Genomic DNA, 14,940 nt, shown 5'->3' with positions numbered 1-14,940 from the left:
TTCAGCTGTAGAAAGTTAGGTTTGTAGTTCTCCACTCTGCCAATCAGTTTCAATTTTTGAAAGTCACAAGATTTCCATCATTATTAGATCAGCGAGTCAATTCGGTGTCTACAATGGGCACAAATTCAATAGCTTCCTTCATGCTACACAAAAGATAGGTTTGGCTTCATTTGGAAATCTGAGTTTCCTCTGAATTATGCCACAGCTTCCTTAGAAATGAAATAACTTGTAATCAGGATGTGAAATTCAGAATATTTTAATTAGTAAATGTCAAATATTTAATTTCCTGAAGGATGGAAAGCACAACTCTCCTTTTCCCCCCCACTCTGTAGTCTTCATTGTTTCAAAAAATACATACTGAAAAAAAGGAGGGACCTTTAAGACTCTGCAATATATGCAGAAAGAGTTCTGATATTGTATCTGTCTTAAAAGGAGCCTTTTATTACTTCAAGATTTGTATCTGCTATAAAATGATATCATTGACATATTTGAGATTGGGGGCAAAGCCATCTCAAAAGAGGACATGGGGTCTCATTTATCTGCCTCATCTAGGTGGGGGGTTGCCTGCTGTTTCTTTCCAAGATCATCTTCAGAAACTATCACAGGCATGTGACCCTCCCACTGGGCTCTAAAGAAAATGGGGTTTACCTTCAAAGTTCTCATGTTGCCTTTGAAGACATCGCCTCACTTTAACAAAGGTTATAACTTTCCTCCAGGGAGACTGATTTGAACAAATTTCATGCTGTGTGTTCAAGAATAATCAAGACTCCTACAGCTTTCTAAAGTTGAAAGAAATGTTATTATCACTATTTCCTTACTTTTCTTTTGCTTTGTCAATTTCATTTTATTGTTGGAATATTTGTGGTTGGAGCAAGGCATTTATTTTTTATCCTTTATTTACAGATATGAATATATGGTTGGGACAGGGCGATGACTTTATAAGCTCACCTAGATTTTCAGTGGTGGAGACAGTATCATAGAAATTGCTTCTGAAGCATTCCAGTCTTTTCTCTCATGTTTCAGACTTGAGCTAAATAGCACTGCCCTCCAAACAAACACTGAATTGATATGCTGTCTGGATATGGGATTATTATCACCAGGTCTTCTTGACAGGAAAAATATCGTGTTGATATTTAGTCTCCATATTGAACAACTATTCTGGGATGTGTGACTAGGAAACTCGAGGGAGGACCAGTTGATGCTGTTAATTTTCAAAGGAGAAAATGTGGGCAGGATTGGCTTGCAGAACCATGTGTTCCATTTTGAAAGAGTGCATGAGTTATTTGAACTTTATATACTTCAATTAAATGCCAGAAAATGGGATGGAAAGACTTACTAAAAACCAGAAACCAGATGCTTGTTCTTCAGGCCTCTTGGGGCATTAAAAACAAACATCACAACAAAAGACATTGGGTTTGGTGTGCTTCACTGATGGGTGATTTGGGAGACCTTTTGCTTCTTGACAGTGGAAGCGAGGATTGAGAGATGCCTGGTTTGAGAAATAGCTAGATGATTGATCTTATATTCAGCAAATCTACTCTTGATTCATGTAAGGAGTGGTTTCAGTTTATTAAGGACAGAGGAAAGCATCTAGCAGGGGCAGATTTTCCTTTCTAATATAAGTGGATAACATTGGCTCATTTTTACTCCGTGTACAGAGAGTGGAGGTAGTTTGGAGAAACTCCGTCTCTAACACTGAAACCACAATTCACATCACATTTGGGACTGGTGATTGTGTGCAGGATACTGTTCCAGGCTGGCTGGCAGCTGGGGGAGTCTTAGTGTCTGCCTTTTCTCAGGACCATGACCATGAGGACCATGATGTGACAGTGTAACATCTCCACAGAGTTTAGAGGGAGCTCCCTGCCTGGTGCAGGCTACACCAGCTGGAGTGAGCTTGTGCTCATGGCAGGCTGTTCTCTGGTAACAGCAAGTCTGAAGGCCTGTGCAGTCCACCACCTTCCTGTCTAAAGAATCAGGGTGCTCAGTGAGCCTCAAACCAAGTACATGGTATGGCCTTTGGATGTATTGTTCTTAATTGTTTTTAACATTGTAAGCAAATTTTTTGTGTAGGACAGATGGTCACAGAATTCTACCAGGATTTTACATACAACCCCATCCATTAAATGTGCACATTCATTTTGGTTTAAGAATATTTTCTTATTTTGACTTGACCATATCATAAAGTTGACAGCTATGAATAGAATTTTACTAAATCCAGATTGATGTATGGATTAGGATAAACTTTGTGCAGTAATATTTGTGCACCTGAAGTTCAGACTGTTACTTAATCATCCTGTATTAACCAAGTATACATAATTTCACAATTGGATTTAAGAATATAATCATTTATTTCATAAAATCCATAATATAGCATCACATTATAAAGGTAGAATTACCCTTCACATTTTTAAATATTCTGTTGATGAGAAACAGTTTATATACAACTTCAAGTTTGTCTGATCTTTGTAATTTAAACATGTCCTATTTGAAATAAAAATATTAGCATATCTCTTATATTTGATGCTGTACCTTAAAAGTAGTAAGCTGATGTTAATCTCTTTGTGGATGGTATCATTTGGTGAATATTATAAATTCTAGAGCTCTTGTAGGCTGAAATTGCATATGTTTAGCCAAACTTTGGAATTTTTGTTGTTGTTGTTAATTGTTGTTGATGTTATTAAATATAAACTTGAACCTCTTTTCTGTTTCAATCTTTGCTATTGAAAATGATTTTTCTTGCACTGTCTTAAAGCATCCAGCATCTTTGGGAACTGATGATCAAGGCCAGTACTTACATGTCATTCTCAGGGCAAAACATTTGAAGCTGTGGAAGTTGTAGAAGATTTCACATTTTCTGGAATTCCATTTCATTCTCTGGCAGTATTTTATAAATTCTTTATAATTTGCTTATTTTCTTATTTTCCATGTCTACAAAAGGTGGAGAATAGTAAACTTCTGTAAAGATTCCACATAATTAAGACTTTATTAGATAATTAGATTAGTTTTAAAAATAATTTTGAAATGTGAGCTCTAGAAATAATACCACAGAGAGGCCGTTTCTAAGACGTAGCTCTCATTGTCCAACTGCCGTGAGTGGTCATCCTCCATTAGGCTGTGTCTGACTTGCAAGGAGGGGCAGAAGCATGGGGACTCAGGAAGAAGTCTTGCTTACCCTGCAATGGCTACATTATGAGATCTGGTCCTGCGTAGGTTTGGGGTCACCTGAGGTCAGCTCTGCGTGGCTCAGTGGGGAAAACCTCAGTCTGTCTTTGTAGACAGATCTGAAGGGTAGATGATGTGTTCCAGGAAGCTCCAAAAGCTGTGATCTAGAATTCAAGCCAAATTAAAAACCATGGATCTCTAGCCACCTTCAGAATTTCAGCAAAGGGAATCCGTTTAGATTCTGCAGTTTTTGTTGATTAGCATGAATTATTTTACTTACTTACAAAGACCCTCACATTCCTCTTCTGTGGTATGGTGATAGCACCCACTCAGTAGAGCTGTCCTGAGTATTTCTGTATCTGACACATTTAGAGGAATGCCTGGCTCACAGAAAAAGGTCAATGGGTTTCTGCCTATACTATTACTATTATAATTACTGTAATAGTTATTCACACATGGAGCAGCAGCATTCAATTCCTTGTATTTTTAAGACTCTTCTGACAATGGGCAGGTGTAGTAGAAGAGTTTATCCATTATTTTTGATATTTTTATGAAGTATGTGCTATAAGCCAGGCCCTTTAAAAATACTGGGGCTACAATGAGAAGCAAAACCCAACTTGGTCCCTGACCTCATAGAGTCTACAGTCTACCAGGAATAATCAACATAATCTAATATTCAAACAAATAAATGTAAATGATAACTGGGATATAGGACAGAAAGACCAGAACCAGCGTGGGTCATGAGTTGATGTGTAAGGGTGACTGCTGTGTGACTACCAAAGGTTGGGGATGGAGGGAGGCCAGTCCAGGCAAAGAGTGATAATGGGGAACTGAGAGGACCCAGGTGGCTGGTATGGAGAGAAGGGGATGGGCTTGAGTGGTGTAAAGTAATGAACTGCTGTAATTAACCTGATGTAGGCGGGGCACACCTAGAGAGTCTCCATATCCTGATACTCAAAGTGTGGTCCTCACACCACCCTCATCAGCATCATCTGGGAGCTGGTAAGAAATGCAGAATCTCAAGCCCCGCCCCACCACCCCCAAAGCTACTGGATCAGACTCTCTGCATGTGATTCATGTGCCCATTGAAGTCTGAGAAGCACTGTCTTCCAGAACATGTTAGGAAAACTGGTTTTTGTCTTTCAGGTCTCTGGAGGGTTTTATGTAGGCAGGTGACGCACCCACATGAGCGTTTTGAAAAGATCATTTGGGTCAGTGTGGCATTTTGAAGGGGAAAGGTGAGGATGTGGGGAAAGAAGGTAGGACCAACCTTATTTTGTATGGTTTGCTGTCTACTAATCCCTATTTGAAAACATTTTGGCTGTCACACTTTACTTAGTACATTACAGATTTGCAATTTTCATTTACAAATCACTAAGTTGTAAATTTTTCTTCTTGACTTATCCCGATTGATGACATAAGTGCTGTGCTTAGTTGCTCAGTCGTGTCTGACTCTTTGTGACCCCATGGACTGTAGCCCGCCAGACTCCTCTGTTCATGGGGATTCTCCAGGCAAGAATACTGGAGTGGGTTGCCATGCCCTCCTCCAGGGGACCTTCACAACCCAGGGATCAAACCCAGGTCTCCTACATTGCTTGTGGATTCTTTACTATCTGAACCACTAGGGAAGCCCAAGAATATTGGAGTGGGTAGCTCGTCTTATTCCAGCCAACAGGAAAGAGGAAAGACAATACCCCTGTCTTGGAAAATACTTCCTGGAAGTCACATTGACCATTTCAAAATTCATCCCATGGTCCAGAGCTTGACCACATGGCCTCACACAACTCTAGAAGAGACTGGGAAATGGTGTCTTTATTCTAAATGTAGGGTTCTGTTTCTAAGATCAAAGGAAAGAATAGATGCTGGGAGTCAGTCTCTTTCTCTACCAGAAACTCAGATGAGGCAGAGAGAGATTGCTTCTGTCTGGGTAGTCAAGGAAGGCTTCCTGAATGAGATGGAGTTTGAGTTACTTCTTTAAGGATTGGGATTTATGTAGATTGATGTGGGAGAAATAGTCTTGAACCATGATTTTGAAACTATGTGATAAAGTACCCCGTGACACTGCAGTGATTCACAGAGGCTGCTGGTAGTTTTCAATTTTTGAGGGAAAACTGGTGATACTTGACATTTTTTGGTTACCAAATGAAATACTAGCTTGACATAGTTCACACTTTCAATGTGGGATTGTGCTTTATTCCTTTTGAGGTCATTCTATCTTCGTAAATCTGGGTGCTTGGTGGTTGCTGTATAGAAAGTTGTACCAGGCAAGAATCGACTTGGAACAGGCAATGTGTGGGGGTGTTTTTCAATCTGATTCTGAGGTTAAAGTGTTGAGCAGTGCTCAACAGATGCATACATCCCAAGATGGGAAGTAATCGTGGTTAAGAATGGCATGAAAATATTTAAAAATTTTAACTTATGTGTAGTAGTTTTTCAAATGTTTACCAAATTTTTAGGATATAAGTACTTACAAAATTGTTGGATGAAGCTACTTAACAAATGGAACCATTAGGCACTTCTTTTGGCCTAGGTCCACTGAAAATAGTATCTAGACACTGATGGTACCATGAACATAGAATGTCTGGGGATCACTGATGTATGGGGTTAACAGAGTTACAAGGCTACTTCTTTTAATGTCCTTAACATAGGTAGTGTTGAAAAATATTTACATGCTAGTAAAGTAATGCTCAAAATTCTCCAAGCCAGGCTTCAGCAATACATGAACGGTGAACTTCATGATGTTCAAGCTGGTTTTAGAAAAGGCAGAGGAACCACAGATTAAATTGCCAACATCCGCTGGATCATGGAAAAAGTAAGAGTGTTCCAGAAAAACATCTATTTCTGCTTTATTGACTATGCCAAAGCCTTTGACTGTGTGGATCACAATAAACTGTGGGAAATTCTGAAAGAGATGGGAATACTAGACCACCTGACCTGCCTCTTGAGAAATCTGTATGCAGGTCAGGAAGCAATAGTTAGAACTGGACATGGAACAACAGACTGGTTCCAAATAGGGAAAGGAGTACGTCAAGGCTCTATATTGTCACCCTGCTTATTTAACTTATATGCAGAGTACATCATGAGAAACGCTGGACTGGAAGAAACACAAGCTGGAATCAAGATTGCTGGGAGAAATATCAATAACCTCAGATATGCAGATGACACCACACTTATGGCAGAAAGTGAAGAGGAACTAAAAAGCCTCTTGATGAAAGTGAAAGAGGAGAGTGAAAAAGTTGGCTTAAAGCTCAACATTCAGAAAATGAAGATCATGGCATCCAGTCCCATCACTTCATGGGAAATAGATGGGGAACCAGTGGAAACAGTGTCAGACTTGATTTTTCTGGGCTCCAAAATCACTGCAGATGGTGACTGCAGCCATGAAACGAAAAGACGCTTACTCCTTGGAAGGAAAGTTATGACCAACCTAGATAGCATATTCAAAAGCAGAGACATTACTTTGCTAACAGAGGTCCATCTAGTCAAGGCTATGGTTTTTCCAGTAGTCATGTATGGATGTGAGAGTTGGACTGTGAAGAAGGCTGAGCACTGAAGAATTGATGCTTTTGAACTGTGGTGTTGGAGAAGACTCTTGAGAGTCCCTTGGACTGCAAGGAGATCCAACCAGTCCATTCTGAAGGAGATCAGCCCTGGGATTTCTTTGGAAGGAATGATGCTAAAGCTGAAACTCCAATACTTTGGCCACCTCATGCGAAGAGTTGACTCATTGGAAAAGACTCTGATGCTGGGAGGGATTGGGGGCAGGAGGAGAAGGGGACGACAGAGGATGAGATGGCTGGATGGCATCACTGACTCGATGGACGTGAGAGTGAGTGCACTCCGGGAGTTGGTGATGGACAGGGAGGCCTGGCGTGCTGCTATTCATGGGGTCGCAAAGAGTCGGACATGACTAAGCGACTGAACTGAACTGACTGATAATAAAATCCATGACGATTTACTTTAAAACAACATTTTCTAACTGACTTCAAAGTTCATGATAGGAAATTTGAGTATGGAGAAGTACTAATAAATAGTCCTAGTAAAAACTGATGTTATAAATTTCAGTATGTTTTCCCTGAAAGGAAATATTTTTTATTATTTTGTCAAATATATTCTCTTCCCTAAAGTGTTTTTGGATGATTTAAGAATAGGCCTTATGAGGCATATATCATTTTTTAAAAAGGGATTATTTACATAGTTATGTACAGAGAATTTTTGTTTAGGTGGTTGAGTTCAGCTATTTATTCAACAGGTATTAATCTATTCCTGACTGTTCTAAATGCTGGGCATACACTAATGAGAAAGGGCAATATTTGCTTACATATAGAGAGATACAACTGAGTTAGTATTATTTATGCTATTATTTGAGGCTTCTCCAGTGCCTCGGTGGGAAAAGAATCCACCTGCAATGCAGGAGACACAGGAGATGTGGGTTCGATCCTGGGTCAGGAAGATCCCCTGGAGAAGGAAATGGTAAACCACTCCAGTATTCTTGCCTGGAAAATCCCATGGACAGAGGAGCCTGGCGGGCTACAGTCCAAAGGGTAGCAAAGAGTCAGACATGACTGAGTGACTAAGCACATTAAGTACACTGTATGCTATTATTTTTGTCTGTTTTTGCAGAAGCAGGAATAAATTTGTACTTTCTCCTTTATAATCTTCTGAATATCTGTTGGTCCTTAGAGTTTATAATGCATGTTGCAGTCCTATTTAAGTTTGAACGTCCCTGAAACTTAGTGCTTTCCTTTCTTCTTCAAGTTTAATGCATTAAAAGTCTGGATAATTTTTTTTTGAAGATTATCTTTGAACGTTTTTATGAAATAACCATGTATTACAGCAATAATTATGCAATTTCTTTTTTTATTGCCAGTTTGCCACCAGTACAATTGTATCAGGTTTTACTAAGGGCCCTAGTAAGAGATAATGTGATTTTCTTAAAAGAATTTATAATTTGATTTGGCTAACATATTAAGATTTATAATAATTAAAATGGCCATGGATGCAGGGATACAGTGATACTCTGTATCAGGAGTTGGCAAACTTTGCCTATAAAGGGCCTGATACTAAATATTTTTGGCCTTGTGGGCCACATGGGTTTGTTGCAACCATTCAGTGCTGTTGCTGTAGCAGGAAAGCGGCCGTAACAGTGTACACATGCATGAACAGAGCTGTCTGCTAATAAAACTTTATGGTAAAAACAGGCAGTGTTGAGGCAATTCCCATTTGATGGTTTTTATTTTCTCCATTCGGTGGGAATTGGGATGGATCCTTTTCTGAAAGTGAGGGCAGAAGGCAGAAGAGTAGAGAAAGATAGTTTGAGGAGAATAGAGAAGACTTTAAACTAGCAATCAGTTAGTCCCGTTGAGTAACTTTTTACAGCCACACATTCAGTTGTCCAGGTGTAGATATATAGAGAAGATTGTTGAATTCATCTCATGTTGACCTTTATAAGATTAGAGAGAAGAAAATCCAGTGGGGGCAAAGTGGTTCAGGGCATTAGCAAGAGTATCATTGAAATAACAATCCAAAGATTTTAAAGAAGGTATGTAGGGGAAATGAAGAAAGGAGAGAGTTGATAGAGTGGCAGAAGAGAGATTCAATGGACAAAGTCCTGCAAGTGTCAGAGAATGGCTATTGTGATGAATGGATAAAGATGTGATATCTATCTCTCAACATGCACACACAATGGAATATTACTCAGACATAAAGAATGAAATAATGCCACATGCAGCAAACATATGGACCTAGAAATTATCATACCAAGTATGATAATTAAGCCAAAGACAAATATCATATGATATTGCTCCTAAGTGGAAGCTAAAAAAATACAAATGAACTTATTTACAAAACAGAAATGAACTCACAGACATAGAAAACAAGCTTATGGTTACCAAAGGGGAAGGGGGTGGGTAGGGATAAATTAGGAGTTTGGGATTAACATAGCCAAACTACTTTATATGAAATAGATAACCAACAGCTAGGTCCTTGTTGGTTATCTATTTTATAGATAATACAAGGATCTATACTCAATATTTAGTAATAATGATAAGGGAAAAGAATCTGAAAAAGAATATGTATGTGTGTATATACACACAATTAACTGAGTCACTGTGCTATACATATGAAACTTACACATTATAAGCAAACTATATGCTTTAAAAAAGAGAATGGCTGTTGTGAAAATAGTTTAATCAGTATGCCAGGAGGCAAGCGTAATAGAATTAAAAGTGTAAAAGAGATGAATGAGAAGATATCCCAATGGAACCAGAGACTCGAGATATTCTAGTTAGGTAGATTATATTCAGCATGTGTAAGCCAGCATGATACCTTTTAAAATAAATGTAGTCTTTAAGACATAAGAAATGAATCTTTACCAACAAGATTAGTAAACCATAAGAGCTACATATTTGAAATATGTGCAGGTCAACCAGTTGCACTGCTCCCTACTTGCACTGTTGGAATGCTTGGCTTACAGTTTCAAGTATCTGCAGGGTAGATTCTTGAAGAGGGTACCTTCTGCAGAGAGGGTTGTTGAGTCCACCTAAATAAAACTTAGGAATTGTCTTAGTGGTTTAGCTCATCCGGCCTCATTCTCCCAACAGTAAAGTCTGAAAGTTGCATTATATTCAGAGGAACCTCAAGGGCTTCCCCAGTGGCTCAGATGGTAAAGAATCTGCCTGCAGTGCAGGAGATCTGGGCTTGATCCTTGGGCTGGGAAGATCCCCTAGAGAAGAAAATGGCAACCCACTCCAGTATTTTTGCCTGGAAAATCCCATGGACAGAGGAGCCTGGTGAGCTACAGTCCAAGAGATCACAAAGAGTCAGATGTATAGAACAGTCTTATGGACTCTGTTGCAGAGGGAGAGTGTGGGAAGATTTGGGAGAATGGCATTGAAACATGTATAATATCATGTATGAAACGAGTTGCCAGTCCAGGTTCGATGCAGGATACTGGATGCTTGGGGCTGGTGCATTGGGACGACCCAGGGGGATGGTATGGGGAGGGAGGAGGGAGGAGGGTTCAGGATGGGGAACACATGTATACCTGTGGCGGATTCATTTTGATATTTGGCAAAACTAATACAATTTGTAAAGTTTAAAAATAAAATAAAATTAAAAAAAAAAAAAGACTGAGTGACTAACACTTTCACTTTTCAAAGGGCCTCTGACTAATGCAGCATTTGCAGTAATAGTCTTAAGTGGCTATGAATGCTAGAGAAAAGTTAAACACCTGAGGAAAGGGCTGAGGTTTCCTCTAAGTATTTCTTAGTTCTAAATTTCTTCTAAGTATTTCTTCCTCTTCTCCCCTCCATAAAAGGAATCAGTTTCCTAGTCACTGGAGAAAGCATTTGCACTAATCATGAATATGGTTTCTGGAGACCAAGCACTTGTTGATATACTTATATAAGATAATAAAACGAGCCACTGGCACTTTCCCTGCTGATTCTTCACTTATGAATACTAAATGGGATGTATTTGGCCATAGGATTTCAGATAGCACTGAGGCCACTGTGCATTTGCCACCCAAGAAGATCACTCCTACACCGCTCTTGTGACCTCCTTAACAAAGAAATCTTTTCCATTGTTGTGGAAGCCAAAGAAAATTCATAACTCCTTACCTCTCTGGGTGTATTTTATCACTCTTTTAAATTATAATAGGACTTTTCAGTGATACTTTTCTGAGAATCATGGCTAGTTCAAGTGCTAGTTCTCTACAATGTCTTAAATGATCTTCTAGCAAGAAATTGTTTTCCTGTCTTTTCAATTCCTGTAAGCCTCACAGTGCTGATCATTTGCTATCTCAAAATGTAATTATTTATGTCCATATCTTACCTCTCCTACAAGACTGTGAACTTTGGAGGAACAGTTGGTCTTAGATTATTGTTAAATTCATCACTGTGCTTATTATAATTAGTAGATGTATCAATAACCACTTCTTGAGTAAATGAAGCAAAAAGTCAGTTCTACTATGGTCTCTGAGCTGTAGTTCCACACTGGTTTTTTTTGCAGGTAAATGTTATGTCCAAGCCTCAAAGGATACCACCCATCACTGTTATAATCAGTGTGTTATAAAGATATTATATTGTGTCATTCTGTTAATTCATGTTGAGTGAAATCTGAAACTGGCCCCCATATACGGAGGACGAGGAGAGACTGAAGAAAGAGGTAGATCATTCCAGATTACTAGGTGGCAGTTTTAATAACCAAGGTAACTTACTTGCAAGGTTTGTCTTGGGTGACTACAAGGTCATTAGATCTCCACACCTGCCAGAATCATATAATAGGATTCAGTCATGTGTACCATCTGGATGGTCTCAGCAGTGCATTGCTCGCTCAAGGCTGCATCCTTGAAAATAGCTTTGGCTGTGGGAACAGTGGATGTAACATACATGAATTTCCAGACATTGTTTCTGACAAGAGATTGAGCTAGGAAAATTTAAAGTTTGAAGATAAGAATTCCAACCTGAATCATCACTGTTGTACCTCATCATTCTCTCTCACATGGATGGGCTGAAGGGGTGGTGTGGACAGCAGAGAGATTGTCAGTGGCCAGCAGAACAGGCTGTCTTTCATTACTGAGCCTGCCACTTAATACATAGTAAGTAATATTCAATCTTGCTAAATTATTAATGGTTAAAAGCTTGATTTTATCCAGACTCATTCACATTTGGGTTAGGACTAAGGAGACAAACAAGAATGAAATCTGGATGATGCCTTGTCCACACTACTCACCAGTATTTAATCACTGCATTAGGCAGTTTGCTTAGAGCTCTAGGTCAAGGTGAGTTCTTCTGTGGAATAATACCAAATTAGCAGATAAGTTTAAACAAATTTAAGATGGAATATGGTTGTAAGTCCATATACTCCTGAAAAACATTTCAGAAATAGATGGTTTGCTCTGTCCTGAATATGGTTTGTACAGTTATTTGTTTATTTATTAGAGGGATTTGGTGACTAAACTCATTTCATGCTATGTAGTACACAGAGGAAAATTTAGGCATGCTACTGCTCTAAATGGACAGCTCTCCTCTAAAATGTCATGCGTTATATTGAATTGCTTTGCAATATTAAAACCATGTTTCATTTTCATCTTCTACTTTAGGTCTTGGGAGCTGATGATGATAACATGGGTGGTGGCTGCTCTCGGAAGCTGACCACTGTGAATATTCTTCGTTTCCTCTTGCTGGTCCTGATTCCATGTATCTGTGCTCTCATTGTCTTGCTGGTGATCCTGCTCTCCTTTGTTGGTGAGTGATGCCATTATTAAAGAAAAATGAAGTTAAAATTAACATTAGTATGATTTGTAAGAGTGGTTTCTGCTGCTCTGGATGGTTTACTACTGGAGGATCTTTCTGGGCAAGGAGAAATCTGATTGCTTTTGCATTTATAAAAGACAAAAGACCTGGATACATTATAGGGAATTGACGGTAGAAAGAAAGGAAGGCAGGGAGATCAATTTGGTGACTGGCTATCATCTGAGTAAAAGATAGCAAGAGCTTGAATTAAAGCATTTGGTGCATGAAAATCAATGGAAATCAAACTGCTTAGGATTTTGGCATCAAGGAGAAAGAGGAGTCAAGGTTGACTCTTGGATTTCTAGCTTGGGCAACCAGGTTGGCTTTGGTGCCATCTGTTAACATGGCAAGAAAAAGCAGAGGAGTGAGATGCAGGTAGATGGAGGTCAGGCTGGAGGTTCAGTTAGGACATGTTAAGTTGGAGATTTTTATGGGACAACTAAATACAGTAGAACCATAGTTTAAATGCGTTTATCATGAGCAAATTCAACAATGCAGGCTGGGCCAAGAAATGGACTGTAAGAATTTCTTCCTTCCTAAGAAAATTTCAAGGAAAATTGTGAGTCTGTGTGATTTTTTGGCTTCTGTACACTTTAGAATTTAACTCTCATCCTGCTGTTACTGGTTGGAAGCTGGAACCATCAGGAAGGGAAGCTGAGAAGGGAGCCTAGCCTGCCTGTATCTGTGAAGGTGGGAGTCTCAGTGGAAGTAGCAGGGGTAGATGAACTGAGGAGAAAGTGCTCTGATTCAAAGCTGAGGACAAAGCCTTGGGGGATGCTGGTGTTCAGGGGAGATGAGAAAAGAGGAAGGATCAAGAGATACCCAAGTTGTTGGATAAGAAGGAAAGGATCCCAGAGATGCTGGGTTTCATAGAAGCCTAGGGCAGAGATGGTCAGAGGTCACAGGGTGACAAGTAAGAAGAGGGCAGGAAAACCGCAGGTTTCTGTTGGAGTTTCAGTCGCCCTGCCCCACATTGTGCCCGCTGTGGTCTGCTCTGGGCTAGAGGCAGGACAAACCCTGAAACTGACCTGTGCCCCTCTCTTCTGCCAGGACTCCCTCCCCTCCAGCCTTGGCCTGCTTTTGTTTCCTTTCCTGTGCCTTCCAGTAGTTGCTTTTTTATATTTTGTCCAGAGTTTGTAGTTGTTACATCTGGGAGAATCTGTCTGGTAGAGGCTCCCTTGGTCATACATCTGTCATTTGGAATGCTCTCATTGTCATAACCAGAGAAGGCAATGGCACCCCACTCCAGTACTCTTGCCTGGAAAATCCCATGGATGGAGGAGCCTGGTAGGCTCCAGTCCATGGGGTCGCTAAGATTTGGGCACAACTGAGCGACTTCACTTTCACTTTTCACTTTCATGCATTGGAGAAGGAAATGGCAACCCACTCCATTGTTCTTGCCTGGAGAATCCCATGGATGGGGGAGCCTGGTGGGCTGGCGTCTGTGGGGTCGCACAGAGTTGGACACGACTGAAGTCACTTAGCAGCAGCAGCAGCAGCAGTAGCAGTATGAAATTAGGAAACTGACCGATTTGAAACCATTTCTTAGTACTATTTTGGCTGTTATGTAGGTAACTTTTAGAAAGTGGGTGTTTTCTGGCACTGTCTTCAAAAGCATTCTTTTCATATGTTCTGAACCAGATGATTTCATGTAGATACATTAAGTAATCTCTGCCCAGATAAACATTTCCTGTTTTATAACTGAGATATTTACTGTTGTAGTGAGCAATAAAATCATCTTATATCTCTGTTTAAAAAAACCTCACTAGATTCTGCTTGCTTTTAAGAATGTTCTGTTTGATTTGAGTTTATAATTTGTGCTCTTTCAAAGTTTTGCAGTTATTTCTGGGTCTCTAAGAGATGCTGGAATGCCGTGTACAAATAGCAGGAGCTTTGGCTTCAAAAGGTGAAGAGATGATAGTGAGAGGATTATTGACTAGGAAAAGATAGTAAAAGCCTTGTGCTTACAAACACAGATGCATTGTGCCTCTCTAATTTTGTCTGTTTGGGCTTCTGGCATGCATAAAGTCAAGATGGCAAAGAGATTTCTGAAGATAAGAGAGTTAGACTTTCTGAATAATTATTTCTGCAGCAGGCTATGGAAAAGAGCAATAGCAAATTGTTTCTCTCCTCAACCCTTAAACTGAAGTTGGAGCTACAAAGGTTTTGTTCAGTTTAATTTATTCTAGTTTGGACTGGAAAAGGTCAGTTTTCATTCCAATCCCAAAGAAAGGCAATGCCAAAGAATGCTCAAACTACCACACAATTGCACTCATCTCACACGCTGGTAAAGTAATGCTCAAAATTCTCCAAGCCAGGCTTCAACAATACGTAAACTGTGAACTTCCAGATGTTCAAGCTGGTTTTAGAAAAGGCAGAGGAACCAGAGATCAAATGGCCAACATCCGCTGGATCATCGAAAAAGAAAGAGAGTTCCAAAATACATCTATTTCTGCTTTATTGACTATCCCAAAGCCTT

General features: G+C 39.7%; 1 protein-coding gene across 3 annotated transcripts in view; it reads left to right on the top strand.

Moving 5' to 3' along the window:
* The window catches only part of CORIN (corin, serine peptidase), a 309,430-nt gene that overhangs the window by 40,463 nt on the left and 254,027 nt on the right, over positions 1 to 14,940 (top strand). For all 3 annotated transcript variants that reach the window (XM_019962698.2, XM_070791393.1, XM_070791394.1), the window contains exon 2: positions 12,269 to 12,413. In XM_019962698.2, the coding sequence (XP_019818257.2) occupies positions 12,269 to 12,413 (145 nt within the window). The remainder of the gene's footprint in view (positions 1 to 12,268; positions 12,414 to 14,940) is intronic.

This window comes from Bos indicus, chromosome 6, assembly GCF_029378745.1.
Source record: "Bos indicus isolate NIAB-ARS_2022 breed Sahiwal x Tharparkar chromosome 6, NIAB-ARS_B.indTharparkar_mat_pri_1.0, whole genome shotgun sequence".
Lineage (NCBI taxonomy): Eukaryota > Metazoa > Chordata > Mammalia > Artiodactyla > Bovidae > Bos > Bos indicus.
The sequence above is the reverse complement of the archived record's forward strand: the minus strand, read 5'-3'. Positions and strand labels throughout refer to the sequence as shown.